The sequence below is a fragment of the Thamnophis elegans genome, chromosome 6, assembly GCF_009769535.1.
Source record: "Thamnophis elegans isolate rThaEle1 chromosome 6, rThaEle1.pri, whole genome shotgun sequence".
NCBI classification, from domain to species: Eukaryota; Metazoa; Chordata; class Lepidosauria; order Squamata; family Colubridae; genus Thamnophis; species Thamnophis elegans.
Genome location: NC_045546.1, coordinates 1,613,955 through 1,628,371, shown reverse-complemented (window position 1 = coordinate 1,628,371; position 14,417 = coordinate 1,613,955). Strand labels below are relative to the sequence as shown.

The 14,417-nt window shown below is 46.2% G+C and overlaps 1 protein-coding gene across 1 annotated transcript in view; it reads left to right on the top strand.

The window, feature by feature from the left end:
* Positions 1 to 5: 5 nt before the first annotated feature.
* Positions 6 to 14,417, top strand: part of PAAF1 (proteasomal ATPase associated factor 1) — a 14,589-nt gene continuing 177 nt past the window's right edge. Inside the window, exons 1-7 of the mRNA XM_032219689.1 lie at positions 6 to 88; positions 3,087 to 3,127; positions 5,112 to 5,215; positions 6,716 to 6,805; positions 10,332 to 10,430; positions 10,632 to 10,782; positions 14,249 to 14,412. Coding sequence (XP_032075580.1) covers positions 36 to 88; positions 3,087 to 3,127; positions 5,112 to 5,215; positions 6,716 to 6,805; positions 10,332 to 10,430; positions 10,632 to 10,782; positions 14,249 to 14,412 — 702 coding nt within the window. The 5' untranslated portion in view covers positions 6 to 35. The remainder of the gene's footprint in view (positions 89 to 3,086; positions 3,128 to 5,111; positions 5,216 to 6,715; positions 6,806 to 10,331; positions 10,431 to 10,631; positions 10,783 to 14,248; positions 14,413 to 14,417) is intronic.

Here is a 14,417-nt window from a genome sequence, read left to right as displayed (position 1 = left end):
GGGGCTTCCGGGGCGGGGCTAAGGCTGAGGCGAAGATGGCGCAGGCGCCGGTGCTGCGGATCCAGAGCGACTGGGACCAGGTCTTGAGGTGGGGGAGGCCACGCCCACGATGGCTCCGGCCACGCCCCTCGGCGTTGGCTGCGTGCCTGGCGGGGAAGGGAGACCACCCGGAGATCCCTGAAGGAAAAATTGGAGCGGAGTCTCTGAGGGCCGCGGGGAGGGGGAGGGAAGCAACCTTTTAACTGACTTAGGGGTCTTTGGGTCCGCCAGTCCCAGCCTTCTGGGTGTGGGAGTCCAAAGTAGAGAAGACCCTGAGGCAATCAATCCAGCCCTCTCTTGGGACTACAATTCCCATCCATCCACACCACAATGGCCTTTTAACTGCATTGACTTGTCTTAGGGGAAATTTGGGTCCACTAGTCCCAGCCTTCTGAGTGTCCAAGGCAGAGAAGACCATGAAGCAATCAGTCTAGCCCTCTGAGGGACTACAATTCCCATCCACCCATGCCATAGTGGGCTTTTAACTGCATGGACTTGTCTTAGGGGTCTCTGGGTCCAGCAGTCCCAGCCTTCTGGGTGCGGGAGTCCAAGATAGAGAAGACCCTGAGGCAGTCAATCCAGCCCTCTCTTGGACTACAATTCCCATCCACTCATGCCATAGTTGGCTTTTAACTGCATGGACTTGTCTTAGGGGATCTTTAGGTCCACTAGTCCCAGCCTTCTGGGTGTGGGAGTCCAAGGCAGAGAAGACCATGAAGCAATCAGTCTAGCCCTCTGAGGGACTACAATTCCCATCCACCCATGCCATAGTGGGCTTTTAACTGCATGGACTTGTCTTAGGAGATCTTTGGATCCACCAGTCCCAGCCTTCTGGGTGTGGGAGTCCAAGATAGAGAAGACCCTGAGGCAGTCAATCCAGCCCTCTCTTGGGACTACAATTCCCATCCATCCACACCACAATGGCCTTTTAACTGCATTGACTTGTCTTAGGAGATCTTTGGATCCACTAGTCCCAGCCTTCTGGGAGTTGGAGTCCAAAGCAGAGAAGACACCAAGGCAATCAATCCATTCCTCTTGGGAACTACAATTCCCATCCACCCATGCCACAATGGCCTTTTCACTGCAGGGAGTTGTCTTATCGGTCTTTGGGTCTGCCAGTCCCAGCCTTCTGGGTGCGGGAGCCCAAGTTAGACACTGAGGCAACCTAGTTCTCTCCGGGACTACAATTCCCATCCACCCATGCCACAATTGGGCTTCCTCCCTTGCTTCTCCTGTTTCCTTACCAGCTGATTGGTAGCTTTTCTGGCTGGGGAATTCTGGGAGTTATAGTCCACCCCTCTTAAAAATGGCCAAGTTTCATAGTTAAGGATGAAGGATGTTTAAATAACTGTAGTCAACTAAAAGTGGAGGTACAATGATGTCGATATGGTAAACATTTGAGTTAAGATATTTGAATTAATATGAATTAATGGAAGAGATGCACCAAAACATGTTGTAACCAGCTGATATACTTTTTTTTTTCTATATAATATATACCTCTGTTCTTTTTTTTTTGTTTTTGTTTTTTTGTTCTGTTTTTTCTTCCCTGCCTTGTCTTTTGTTCTTTTTGTCTTTTTTTTCTTTTTTTTTGATTTTAGATTTTATTTGTGATTTATAGGCCGCCCTTTTCCCTGAGGGGACTCAGGGCGGCTTACAATTCATAGGAGGGGGAGTGCAAGCAATAGCAATAGCAATAGCAGTAGACTTATATACCGCTTCATAGGCCTTTCAGGCCTCTCTAAGCGGTTTACAGAGAGTCAGCATATTGCCCCCAACAATCCGGGTCCTCATTTTACCCACCTCGGAAGGATGGAAGGCTGAGTCAACTCTGAGCCGGTGAGATTTGAACCGCTGACCTGCTGATCTAGCAGTAGCCTGCAGTGCTGCATTTAACCACTGCGCCACCTTGGCTCTGCAAGACAAAACATAAGACAATAGGTGAATGAGGAAAAAAAAATAAAGCAATAAAACACAACTTTCATTCAACATTCGGGTGGGGCGAATTAGAATCTTTATCCCCAGGCCTGACGGGATAGCCAGATCTTAGGGGCTGTGCGGAAGGTCTGGACGGTGGTGAGGGTGCGAATCTCCACGGGGAGGTCGTTCCACAGGGTCGGAGCTACTACCGAGAAGGCTCTCCTCCGCGTAGTCGCCAGTCGGCACTGACTGGCGGATGGGATTCGGAGGAGGCCTAATCTGTGTGATCGAATTGGTCGCGAGGAGGTGATTGGCAGGAGGCGGTCTCTCAAGTACCCAGGCCCACTACCATGGAGGGCTTTATAGGTGGCAAGTAGCACCTTGAAGCGCACCCGGAGATCAACAGGTAGCCAGCGCAGCTCGCGGAGGATTGGTGTTATGTGGGCGAACCGCGGTGCGCCCACGATCACTCGCGCAGCCGCATTCTGGACTAGCTGAAGTCGCCGGATGCTCTTCAAGGGCAGCCCCATGTAGAGCACATTGCAGTATTCCAGCCTAGAGATCACAAGGGCACGAGTGACTGTTGTGAGGGCCTCCTTTTTCTTTTCTTTTTTTTTTTGATTTTTTCTTTTCCCACTGGTGTGGGCATGTATTGTTTAAGATTATTATTTTTACTAATATTTTTAAATAATAATTACAGTCAAAATGAAAATGGATATATGATGATGGTGATATGTATGAATATCTGAGTTAAAATGCTCGAGTTAACATGAGCTATGTTTGTTGACTGTGGAGGAGATGCACAAAAGTTTATTTGTGACCGACTGACACACTTCCTATAGCATGTAAAGAAAGATGTTGTATTTGTTTTAAATTAAAAAATGTTAAAAAAATTTTAATTAAAAAAAAAAATTGCCAAGTTTGAGAGACGCCGCGTTAAACCCATTTACAGGTAGGGAAGCCCTTGGCCATCCAGGTGCTGAACAGCCCAGTCCTTTCAATTATTGCTCTTATTTATTTATATGTAATTCTAATTTATATGTCTCCCGTATCATCAAATTATATAATTTATATATCTCCCTTGTCATCTGATTCCGGGCTAATGGTTTATTTCTCTCCCAATTTTCTAGAAAAAACGAGGAGGAGGTTTGGCTGAGCTGCAGGAGTCCAGGTGAGGAAGAAAAACCGGACTTTCCTGCTGTTGTTGCCGAGCGATTCTGCCGAAGGGATCCAGTTCTTTCTTTTCCTCCTCCCCTACTCCGATGTTACACACCTCGTGTAAAGTATCCCCCTACCTCCAATCCCTTCCCTCTTAAAACAGACCTGCTCAAACCTGCTCAAATTAGGGTTTTTGCGTGGTACGGACCGAATTCTTTGCACCAGCTTTTGAGGTTCCCAATACAGGTGGTCCTCTTCTTCATTTAGTGACTGTTCAAAGTTACAACGAAAAAAGTGACTTCTGACTGTTTTCGCAGTCGACATAAATCGTAAGGTACAACGGCAAAAAGTTAGGAGTTTTTTGTAAACTCAAATCTGCATATTTTTGTTTGATCCCTGGGATCAAAACGACAATAAACTCTCCACCTGCAATGGGGCTTGCTTGTAGATGGTCACCTGAGTTGTGCAAATCCAGGAATGGTGGCTTATGTGCAGGAATGATAGCTAAGGAGGCTGTGTAAACCTGGATATCAGGCAATTCCCAGGTGAGATCAGCCTCCAAAGTTTTGGGCCTTTGGCAAAAGCCCAGTTTCGTTGATTGGCTTGGCGACTGTTTCATTCTGGAGATGGTTACCAGTAGTCCTCAACTTACAACCATTCACTTATATTCAAAGCCACAACGGCCTTGAAAAAAGTGACGTATGGCCGCTTTTCACACTTACAACCGTTGCCGCATCCCCAGGGTCATGGGATGAAAATTCAGCCGCTTGGCAACCTGTCCGTATTTACGACGGTCGCAGTGTCCCGGGGTCACGTGATCCCCTTTTGCGACCTTCTGACAAACAAAGTCGTTGGGGGGGGAGCCAGATTCACTTAACAACGTTACCAATTTAACCCACATCAGGGATTCACTTAACAACGGTGGCATGGAAGGTCGTAACGTGGGGCAAAGCTCACTTCACAGCTGCCTCACTTTAGCAGTGGAAATTTGGGGCTCAGTTGCGGCCGTAAAGCGAGGACTACCTGTATTCGCTGATAATATTTGCAAGTATTAACTGTAGCTAGAATTGTATTTGCACAACACTGGAAAAGTGTAGCGATCCCTATGGATGAAAAGGTGATAAGGAAAACATTTGAATGTGCAGGAATGAACAGATTAACATTAGCAATTAAGGAGAAAGAGAAAACTGAATATTCTTTGATTTGGGGAGGATTTTACCAATGGTTGGAGAGAAAAAAAAGGGAGTTTGGAAATGAAGAAGGCTAAAAAATAAGTAGATAATACACTTAGATAAAGATATAAATAAGATGAAAACTGTTAGTATGTTTATGATGAGAGTAATAATGTTAATATGATATAGAAGATATTCAGAAGAAAAATGGAGAGTTTTATAATATTTAAATGCTCAATATGTTATAATACTAAACTTAGGGAAATAATGTTCATATGAATGTGAAAGATGTGGCAAAAGAGGAACGATGTTACACAGAGAGGTTTGTACCCAGACGACAGACTGCATAAGGACAGATGGAATGTTTATTTTTATAACTGAAAAATAATAAAACTCTTTGAAACAAATATATCTTTGCAAGCCCGGAACTTAACTTTGAGAAGACATAATACACAATTCTTAACATAATGTGCCAATCCTGAACTACTTATGTCCTAAGTGATGCTGGCTTCCCGGCCACATGGACAGTGCCATCAAAGCAAAGATTTGCCCTCCGTTATCATTTTAGGTTGCTGATAAAAATGTACATTTTACGCATTAGGACACAACGTTGAAAAATCAGCATTTCCCCCCCTCCTGTTCTTTATTTTTAAAGGAGGGTTGGTTTTAGCACCTGCTAAGCTTTGGCACTTAAAGTAAAATGTGATTCCTTAACAGAATCACAGAGTTGGCCAGGGACCTTTGAAGATCTTCTAGTCCTACCCCCTGCTCAAGCAGGAGGTTCCATAACCATTTCCAACCATATTGTTTGTTCTTCTCCTTTAGGGAAATCGACTTTATATGGAACTCTGACCTGTCACGGTCTGAACCCAGATGGGGTTCCTGAAATTGTAGCCTCCGAAGGATTTGAAGTCAGCGCAATAACTAAGGTATTGTCGAAAAGCAGAATCCGGTAACATTTTCCCCCCCCCAGAAAAATCATATTATATGGAAAGGCAGAAGCATTCGGGAAACACAAGTCTCTTCATCTGATGGGGAACCCAATATCTCTCAACCGTGGTGACTTTAAGCTACCTGGACATCAACTCCCAGAATTCCCCAGCCAGCACAGCTTCCTCCCATATTTGGGCATACCAGGGATGTGACACTAAATACATACATACATACATACATACATACATACATACATACATACATTCATTCATTCATTCATTCATTCATTCATTCATTCATTCAATAAAATATGACACAATGTTGCCTTTTTTTGACCACATACTGCAGAAGCCCAGATGGCCCTCCATATTGTTAGACTTTGGGATGGAGGGAGGGAGGAAGGAAGGAAGGAATGAAGGAAGGAGAGGTGGATAGGTAGACAGAAGAAGAGGGAGGGAGGGAGGAAGGAGGGAGGCAGGGTGGGTGGATAGGTGGACAGAATGAAGGAAGGAAGGAAGGAAGGAGAGTGGTGGACAGGTAGACAGAAGAAGAGGGAGGGAGGAAGGGAGGAAGGAGGGAGGGTGGGTGGATAGGTGGACAGAATGAAGGAAGGAAGGAAGGAAGGAAGGAAGGAAGGAGAGTGGTGGACAGGTAGACAGAAGAAGAGGGAGGGAGGAAGGAGGGAGGGAGGGTGGGTGGATAGGTGGACAGAATAAAGGAAGGAAGGAAGGAAGGAAGGAAGGAAGGAAGGAGAGTGGTGGATAGGTAGACAGAAGAAGAGGGAGGGAGGAAGGGAGGAAGGAGGGAGGGTGGGTGGATAGGTGGACAGAATGAAGGAAGGAAGGAAGGAAGGAAGGAAGGAAGGAAGGAGAGTGGTGGACAGGTAGACAGAAGAAGAGGGAGGGAGGAAGGAGGGAGGGAGGGTGGGTGGATAGGTGGACAGAATAAAGGAAGGAAGGAAGGAAAGGAGAGTGGGTGGATAGGTAGAAGAGGGAGGGAGGAAGGAGGGAGGCAGGGTGGGTGGATAGGTGGACAGAATAAAGGAAAGAAGGAAGGAAGGAAGGAAGGAGAGTGGTGGATAGGTAGACAGAAGAAGAGGGAGGGAGGAAGGGAGGAAGGAGGGAGGGTGGGTGGATAGGTGGACAGAATGAAGGAAGGAAGGAAGGAAGGAAGGAAGGAGAGTGGTGGACAGGTAGACAGAAGAAGAGGGAGGGAGGAAGGAGGTAGGTAGGGTGGGTGGATAGGTGGACAGAATAAAGGAAGGAAGGAAGGAAGGAAGGAGAGTGGGTGGATAGGTAGAAGAGGGAGGGAGGAAGGAGGGAGGCAGGGTGGGTGGATAGGTGGACAGAATAAAGGAAGGAAGGAAGGAAGGAATGAGAGTGGGTAGATAGGTAGACAGAAGAAAGGGAGGGAGGAAGGAAGGAAGGTTGGTTGAGATAATCTGCATTTGGCCCATCTTATTTTTAAATCAATTTTTCCTTTTTTATCTGCTTCAGAAAAGTTTGCTTGTCCACTGCTCGCGGGAAAAAACCTCTAGCAAATTCCTGGCACCGTACACTTCCTTTTGCCGGATCCATCAGAAAAGTGTACGTATTCTTTTATCGCCTGCTTTGAAAGGACTATTGAAAGAGAATAAAGGCAGGGTTTTAAAAAAAGCCTTATAATTTTTAGCAAAAACCATGGTTCACTTTATTACTGCGATATTCGCTTAATGACCTCTGCAGTCGTTTGACTGGCCCATTTCACAAGCATAATGGCATAGGACGGTAATGGTCAGGCTTCATTACGGTTGTATGTCACGGAGTATATTTCCAGCAATAGAGGCTGCATTAACAAAATCTCGAAAGCATCTCCCAAACCTTCACTGGCTCAGAAAGGCCCATGAGGTTAAGGTGGGACTGTTCTGAGTCAATTTCTCATACTGGACTCTAGGCCAGCGGTTCTCAACCTGTGGGTCGCGACCCCTTTCTGGGTCAAACAGCCCTTTCACAGGGGTCACCTAAGACCATCAGAAAACACATCTTTTCGAAAAAATACAGAAAACATAAAATAATTTTACGGTTGCAGGTCACCACAACATGAGGAACTATATTAAAGAATTGCAGCATTAGGAAGGTTGAGAACCATTGTTCTAGGAAGAGTGCAGAGAAGAGCAACAAAGAGGATTAGGGGACTGGAGACTAAACCAATCCCAGACTGGAGTCCTTCGGGATTGGACGGCATATAAACTCATTAAATTGCGAATTAAACATATGAAGAACGGTTGCAGGAACTGGGTAGGTCTAGTTTAATGAAAAGAAGGACTAGGGGAGACATGATAGCAGCCTTCCAATATCTCAGGGGTTGCCACAAAGAAGGGGGAGTCAACCTATTCTCCAAAGCACCTGAGGGCAGAACAAGAAGCAATGGGTGGAAACTAATCAAGGAGAGAAGCAACTTAGAACTAAGGAGAAATTTCCCAACAGTGAGAAGAATTAACCAGTGGAACAACTTGCCTCCAGAAATTGTAGTTGTTCCAACACTGGAAGTCTTTAAGAAGATGTTGGATAGCCGTTTGTCTGAAGTGGTGTAGGGTTTCCTGCCTGAGCAGGGGGTTGGACTAGAAGACCTCCAAGGTCCCTTCTAACCCTAGGATTTTATGATTCTTTGGATCCATCCTTTATTAATCACATTTTTAACTGGCCCATGCTTGATATTATCGAACTGTAAAATGCCCAGAAGGACCAGGGGGGACATGATAGCATCTTCCAATATTTGAGGGGCTGCCATAAAGAAAATCTATTCTCCAAAGCACCTGAGGGTAGAACAAGAAGCCATGAGTGGAAACTAATCAAGGAGAGAAGCAACTTAGAACTGAGGAGAAATTTCCTGACAGTTAGAACAATTAATCAGTGGAACAGAAGTTGCCTCCAGAGGTTGTGAATGCCCCAACACTGGAAATCTTTAAGAAGATGTTGGATAGCCATTTGTCTGAAACGGTAGAGGGTTTCCTGCCCAGGCAGGGGGTTGGACTAGAAGACCTCCAAGGCCCCTTCCAACTCTGCTATTGTATTGTATTGTACTTGCTACTTTCTCAGGAGCGAGGGACGCTTCCCTATCCCCATAAAACATCTCTTCCCCCTAAGATTAAAGTAAATTAACAGAATAACAAAATTGGAAGGGACCTTGGAGGTCCCTTCTAATCTAACCCTCTACCCATTCAGGACACTCTGTATACCATTCTGGACAAATGACCGTTCAGCCTCTTCTTGGAAACCTCCAGTTGAAGCATCCACGACCTTTGGGGCTCAATTTGTTTCATGGGTCAATTGTTCCCACAGTCAAGAAAATTCTCCTTAGTTGTAGGTTGTTTTTCTCTCCTTCATTCGTTCCTATCCGTTGCTTTTTGTCTTTCCTTTGGGTGCTTTGGAGAATAGAGCCGAGAGCCGAGGTGGCGCAGTGGTTAAATGCAGCACTGCAGGCTACTTCAGCTGACTGCAGTTCTGCAGTTCGGCTGTTCAAATCTCACCGGCTCAAGGTTGACTCAGCCTTCCATCCTTCCGAGGTGGGTGAAATGAGGACCCGGATTGTTGTTGGGGGCGATATGCTGACTCTGTAAACCGCTTAGAGAGGGCTGAAAGCCCTATGAAGCGGTATATAAGTCTAACTGCTATTGCTAATAGTTGGACTCCCTCTTCCTTCTGGCAGCCCCTCACATACTGGAACACTACTATCACGTCCCCACTAGTCCTTCTTTTCATGAAACAGAATAAGAGAGTTGGAAGGGACCTTGGAGGTCTTCTAGACCAACCCCCTGCTCAGGCAGGAAACCCTATAACATTTCAGACCAATGGCTGTCCAATCTCTACTTAAAAACGTCCAGTGTTGGAGTATTCACAATTGACGTGGGAATTGAAGAATAAAGACGAATCAGAACATTATAAGAACTGGAGCAAATTTTATCGATGGTTGGAACAAGAAAGGAAAGACCCAAAATAAGGAACGACTAAGTTTTATACAATGGAGATTAGAATTGTGTATGAAACTCTTAACAGTGAAAATGTATAAGATAATAACAAAGCAACATGGTTGAAAATACGATATTTTTGTGTTTGTAAATACTGAATAGACCAATTGTAAATAAGCTGGAACGAGCTGTCCCCGGAGCTTCACATAATCCCCGACCTCCGGTCCTTCCGACGGGCCCTAAAAAGTTGGCTTTTCCAGCAAGCCAGCCTGGCCTGAACAAAACAAATTATTGATTACTGTTAATTTTAATTTTAATTCTTTTTTAAAAAATGTCATTGTCAATTTTAATTGGGTTTGGGATATCCTATTTAATTTCTTTTTAACTTTTGTATTATGTGTTTCTTTTAATGTTGCACCCCGCCCTGAGTCCTTGGGAGAAGGGCCGCATATAAATCGAATAAACCAGTGGTTCCCAAACTTGGCAACTTTAAGACTTGTGGACTTCAACTCCCAGAATTCTCCAGCCAGCAGAGCTGCAGAGCTGGCTGGAGAATTCTGGGAGTTGAAGTCCACAAGTCTTAAAGTTGCCAAGTTTGGGAACCACTGGAATAAACCTAACCTAACCTAACCATAATGTTTAACTTTATATCTTAGTATGTATGGCAAAGACTTTTACACTGTTACGCTGTGTCCAATGTTTTAATTTGTGTTTAATAAAAAACTTTTTTTAAATATAACTTCCAGTGTTGGGGCATTCACAACTTCTGGTGGCAAGCAGTTCCACTGATTAATTGTTCTAACTGTTAGGAAATTACTCCTTAGTTCTAATTTGCCGAGGTGGCGCAGCGGTTAAATGCAGCACTGCAGGCTACTTCAGCTGACTGCTAGTTCTGCAGTTCGGCGGTTCAAATCTCACCGGCTCAAAGGTTGACTCAACCTTCCATCCTTCCGAGGTGGGTGAAATGAGGACCCGGATTGTTGTTGGGGGCAATATGCTGACTCTGTAAACCGCTTAGAGAGGGCTGAAAGCCCTATGAAGCGGTATATAAGTCGAACTGCTATTGCTATTTCCTTGATTAGTTTCCATCTTCTTGTATCTTCAGGTGCTTTGAAGAATCGGTCGAGCCATTTATTCTTCACCGCTCTTCTTCTCTTTAATTGTAGATCACCTGCCTTGACATCTCGAGCGGAGGTGGGCTGGGCGTATCTACCAGCGCTGACGGCACGATGAAAATTTGGCAAGCCGCTAATGGGGAAGTTAGAGTAAGTTTCGCTTGAGTCGTTGTTTCTCAACCTCAGCCACTTTTAAGAGGGGCGGACTTCAATTCCCAGAATTCCCCAGCCAGCTATGCGCTGTGACTCGTTTAACAACCGCCTTGCTTAGCAGCACCGTAAATTCTGCCCCCTCTCTCCCGAGCAAGCACGGGATCTGTCGATGAGGTGCTCCATGTATTGCCTTTTCAGAGGAATTTGGAAGGTCACGTCTTCGACGTGAACTGTTGTCGGTTTTTCCCATCGGGCATCGTGGTGCTGAGCGGAGGGATGGACGCCAGGCTGAAGGTCTGGTCTGTCGAGGACGGCAGCTGCGTCGCAACTTTTCAAGGGCACAAAGCAGGTAAAGGGGAGCGAGCGCTGGAGTCGGCCCAGATGCCGAATCATTTTCATTTTTTCATTTTATTAAGATTTATAGGCCGCCCTTTTCCCTAAGGGGACTCAGGGCGGCTTACATTTCATAGGAGGGGGAGTGTAAGACAAGACACAAAAGAAATGTGAATAAAGAAAAATAATCAATAAAACACAACATTCATTCAACATTCGGGCGGGGCGAGATTAGGATCTTATCCCCAGGCCTGACGGGATAGCCAGATCTTGAGGGCTGTGCGGAAGGTCTGGAGGGTGGTGAGGGTGCGAATCTCCACGGGGAGATCGTTCCAAAGCGTCGGAGCTGCAACCGAGAAGGCTCTCCTCCGCGTAGTCGCCAGTCGGCACTGACTGGCGGATGGAATTCGGAGGAGGCCTACTCTATGCGATCTGATGGGACGAAGGGAGGTAATTGGCAGAAGGCGGTCTCTCAAATCGAATTAAGCCAGCTGCGTATTGAAGAGTTGGAAGAACTGGTGTCGCTTCTGTTGTCCGGTGGGAGTCGATCCGTTAGCCTTGCAACAGACAGAACATCATTAGAGTTGGAAGGGACCTTGTAGGTCATCTAGTCCAACTGCCATGCCCAAGCCGGAGACCCTACATAGTTTCTGACAGATGACAGTCTCTTCTTGAAAGCTTCCAATGATGAAGCTCCCACAAGTTCCGAAGGCAACTTCAGTTGATTGTTCTCACTGTCAGGAAATTCCTCCCTATTTCCAGGTTGAATCTCTCCTTGTTCATCCATTGTTCCTTGTCTGGCCTTCAGGTGCCTTGGAAAATAGCTTGACCCCCCCACCCTCTCTGGGGCAGCCCCTCAAATATTGGTAATATTGGAATATTGCTATCGTGTCACTCCTGGTCCTTCTCTTCACTAGACTAGCCAGGCCTGGTTTCTGCAACCGTTCTTCAGATTACAGATTACAGATGAACAGAGTTGGAAGGGACCTTGTAGAACATCTAGTCTAACCCCCCACCCAAGCATGAGACCCTACACCATTTCTCTTCTTGAAAGCCTCCAGAGATGAAGCTCCCACAACTTCTGTTCCCTGGGTTGATGGTTCTCACTGTCAGGAAATTCCTCCTTATTTCCAGGTTGAATTTCTCCTGGATCAGTTTCCATCCATTATTCCTTGTCTGGTCTTTGGGGGCTTTGGAAAATAGCCTGACCCCTTTCTCCTCTCTGTGGCAGCCCCTCAGATATTGGAAGAGGCTCTCCTGTCTCCCCTGGTCCTTCTCTTCCCTAAACTAGCCAGGCCCAGTTCCTGCAACCGTCCATCATCTGTTTGAGCCTCCACTCCCTTCATCATCCTGGTTTCTCTTCTCTGCTCTCTTTCTAGAGTCTCCACATCTTCTTCCGCATAGAAAGTTTTTTTATTTTCCATTTTCATAGCATATAATCACATGTATACTATTACATAGTCAATATCATGTTGTATTATTAAGCAATTACATCAATTCATCTTACCATCAACTACCAAAGGGAAAAAAAGAAACCAGTTATTGGCTCTTCTGCTCTCCATACACCATATTTATACCTTATCCGACACTTTCTTCCCCCTCTCTACATCCTGTCTTCCCTCCATCATTTTCTACTCTACTTCCCCTTCCTTTCTCCTTCTCCTCTCTCCCCTTGCCACTCCTCCTTATACACCTCATCTTCCCCCTTCACCCTCTCTCCTATCCCTCTCTTCCTATCTTTCTTCTCTCCTCTGCTTCCCACTCTTCTACATCCTTTCTTCCCTCCATCATCATTTTCTACTCTACTTCCCCTTCCTTTCTCCTTCTCCTCTCTCCCCTTACCACTCCTCCTTATACACCTCATCTTCCCCCTTCACCCTCTCTCCTATCCCTCTCTTCCTATCTTTCTTCTCTCCTCTGCTTCCCACTCTTCTACATCCTTTCTTCCCTCCATCATCATTTTCTACTCTACTTCCCCTTCCTTTCTCCTTCTCCTCTCTCCCCTTACCACTCCTCCTTATACACCTCATCTTCCCCCTTCACCCTCTCTCCTGTCCCTCTCTTCCTCTCTTTCTTCTCTCCTCTGCTTCCCACTCTTCTACATCCTTTCTTCCCTCCATCATCATTTTCTACTCTACTTCCCCTTCCTTTCTCCTTCTCCTCTCTCCCCTTGCCACTCCTCCTTATACACCTCATCTTCCCCCTTCACCCTCTCTCCTGTCCCTCTCTTCCTATCTTTCTTCTCTCCTCTGCTTCCCACTCTTCTACATCCTTTCTTCCCTCCATCATCATTTTCTACTCTACTTCCCCTTCCTTTCTCCTTCTCCTCTCTCCCCTTACCACTCCTCCTTATAGACCTCGTCTTCCCCCTTCACCCTCTCTCCTGTCCCTCTCTTCCTATCTTTCTTCTCTCCTCTGCTTCCCACTCTTCCTCCAATTCACATGGTGTATTTCAGCTTCTGAGCAAACTCCCTTTTGTGTTGATGGTATTTATAATTCCATTTCAATATACATAAAAAAGAAAAAATAGCAGTAGAGCAGTAGAGCAGTGTTTCTCAACCTTGGGCAACTTGAAGATGTCTGGACTTCAACTCCCAGAATTCCCCAGCCAGCATTCGCTGGCTGGGGAATTCTGGGAGTTGAAGTCCAGTCATCTTCAAGTTGCCAAGGTTGAGAAACACTGCAGTAGAGTCTCCACATCTTCTTTATAGTGTGGTGACCAAAACTGGACCCAGTACTCTAGGTGTGGCCTTACTAAGGCTTTTCAGAGTGGTGACTTAGGACTGTTTTTCACACTGTTGCAGCATCCCCACAGTCACATGATCCAAATTCTGACCCGTGGCTCATATTTACGACGGTCGCAGTGTCCTGGGTTGTGTGTCGCGTGATCCCCCTTTTGCGACTTTCTGACAAGCAAAGTCAATGGAGAAGCCAGATTCACATAATAACCACGTTACTCACTTAACCACCGCAGGGGTTCACTTAACGGCTGCTGCCAGAAAGGTCGTAAAACAGGGCAAGACGGTCACTGAACAACTTGCCTTGCTTGGCAACAGAAATGTTGAGCTCAGAATCCGAGGACTCCATGTAGAAAGCCAATTCTTGAAATGTTTTGCCAGCTGTTTTAGCAATAGCAATAGCAGTTAGACTTATATACCGCTTCATAGGGCTTTCAGCCCTCTCTAAGCGGTTTACAGAGTCAGCATATTGCCCCCCAAAACAATCCGGGTCCTCATTTCACCCACCTCGAAAGGATGGAAGGCTGAGTCAACCCTGAGCCGGTGAGATTTGAACAGCCGAACTGCAGAACTGCCGTCAGCTGAAGTAGCCAGCAGTGCTGCATTTAACCACTGCGCCACCTCGGCTCTGTTTTGCAACCAGAGCTGAGCCAGGGCATTTAGGTGTTCAGCAATCTGGCGCCTCCGCGGCAACGGAACTGGCAAAGCCCGTTACTAAGCATTTCCTCTCTTACGATGGTGCAGGAATCCTGGATGCAGCCATCGTGGAGAGGGGCAGGAACGTGGTCTCCAGCTCGCGGGATGGCACGGCACGCCTATGGGACTGCGGCCGATCGGCTTGCCTGGGCGTTGTAGCCGATTGCGGCTCTCCGGTCAACGGGATTGCTCTGGATGTGACGGACAACTCTGTAAA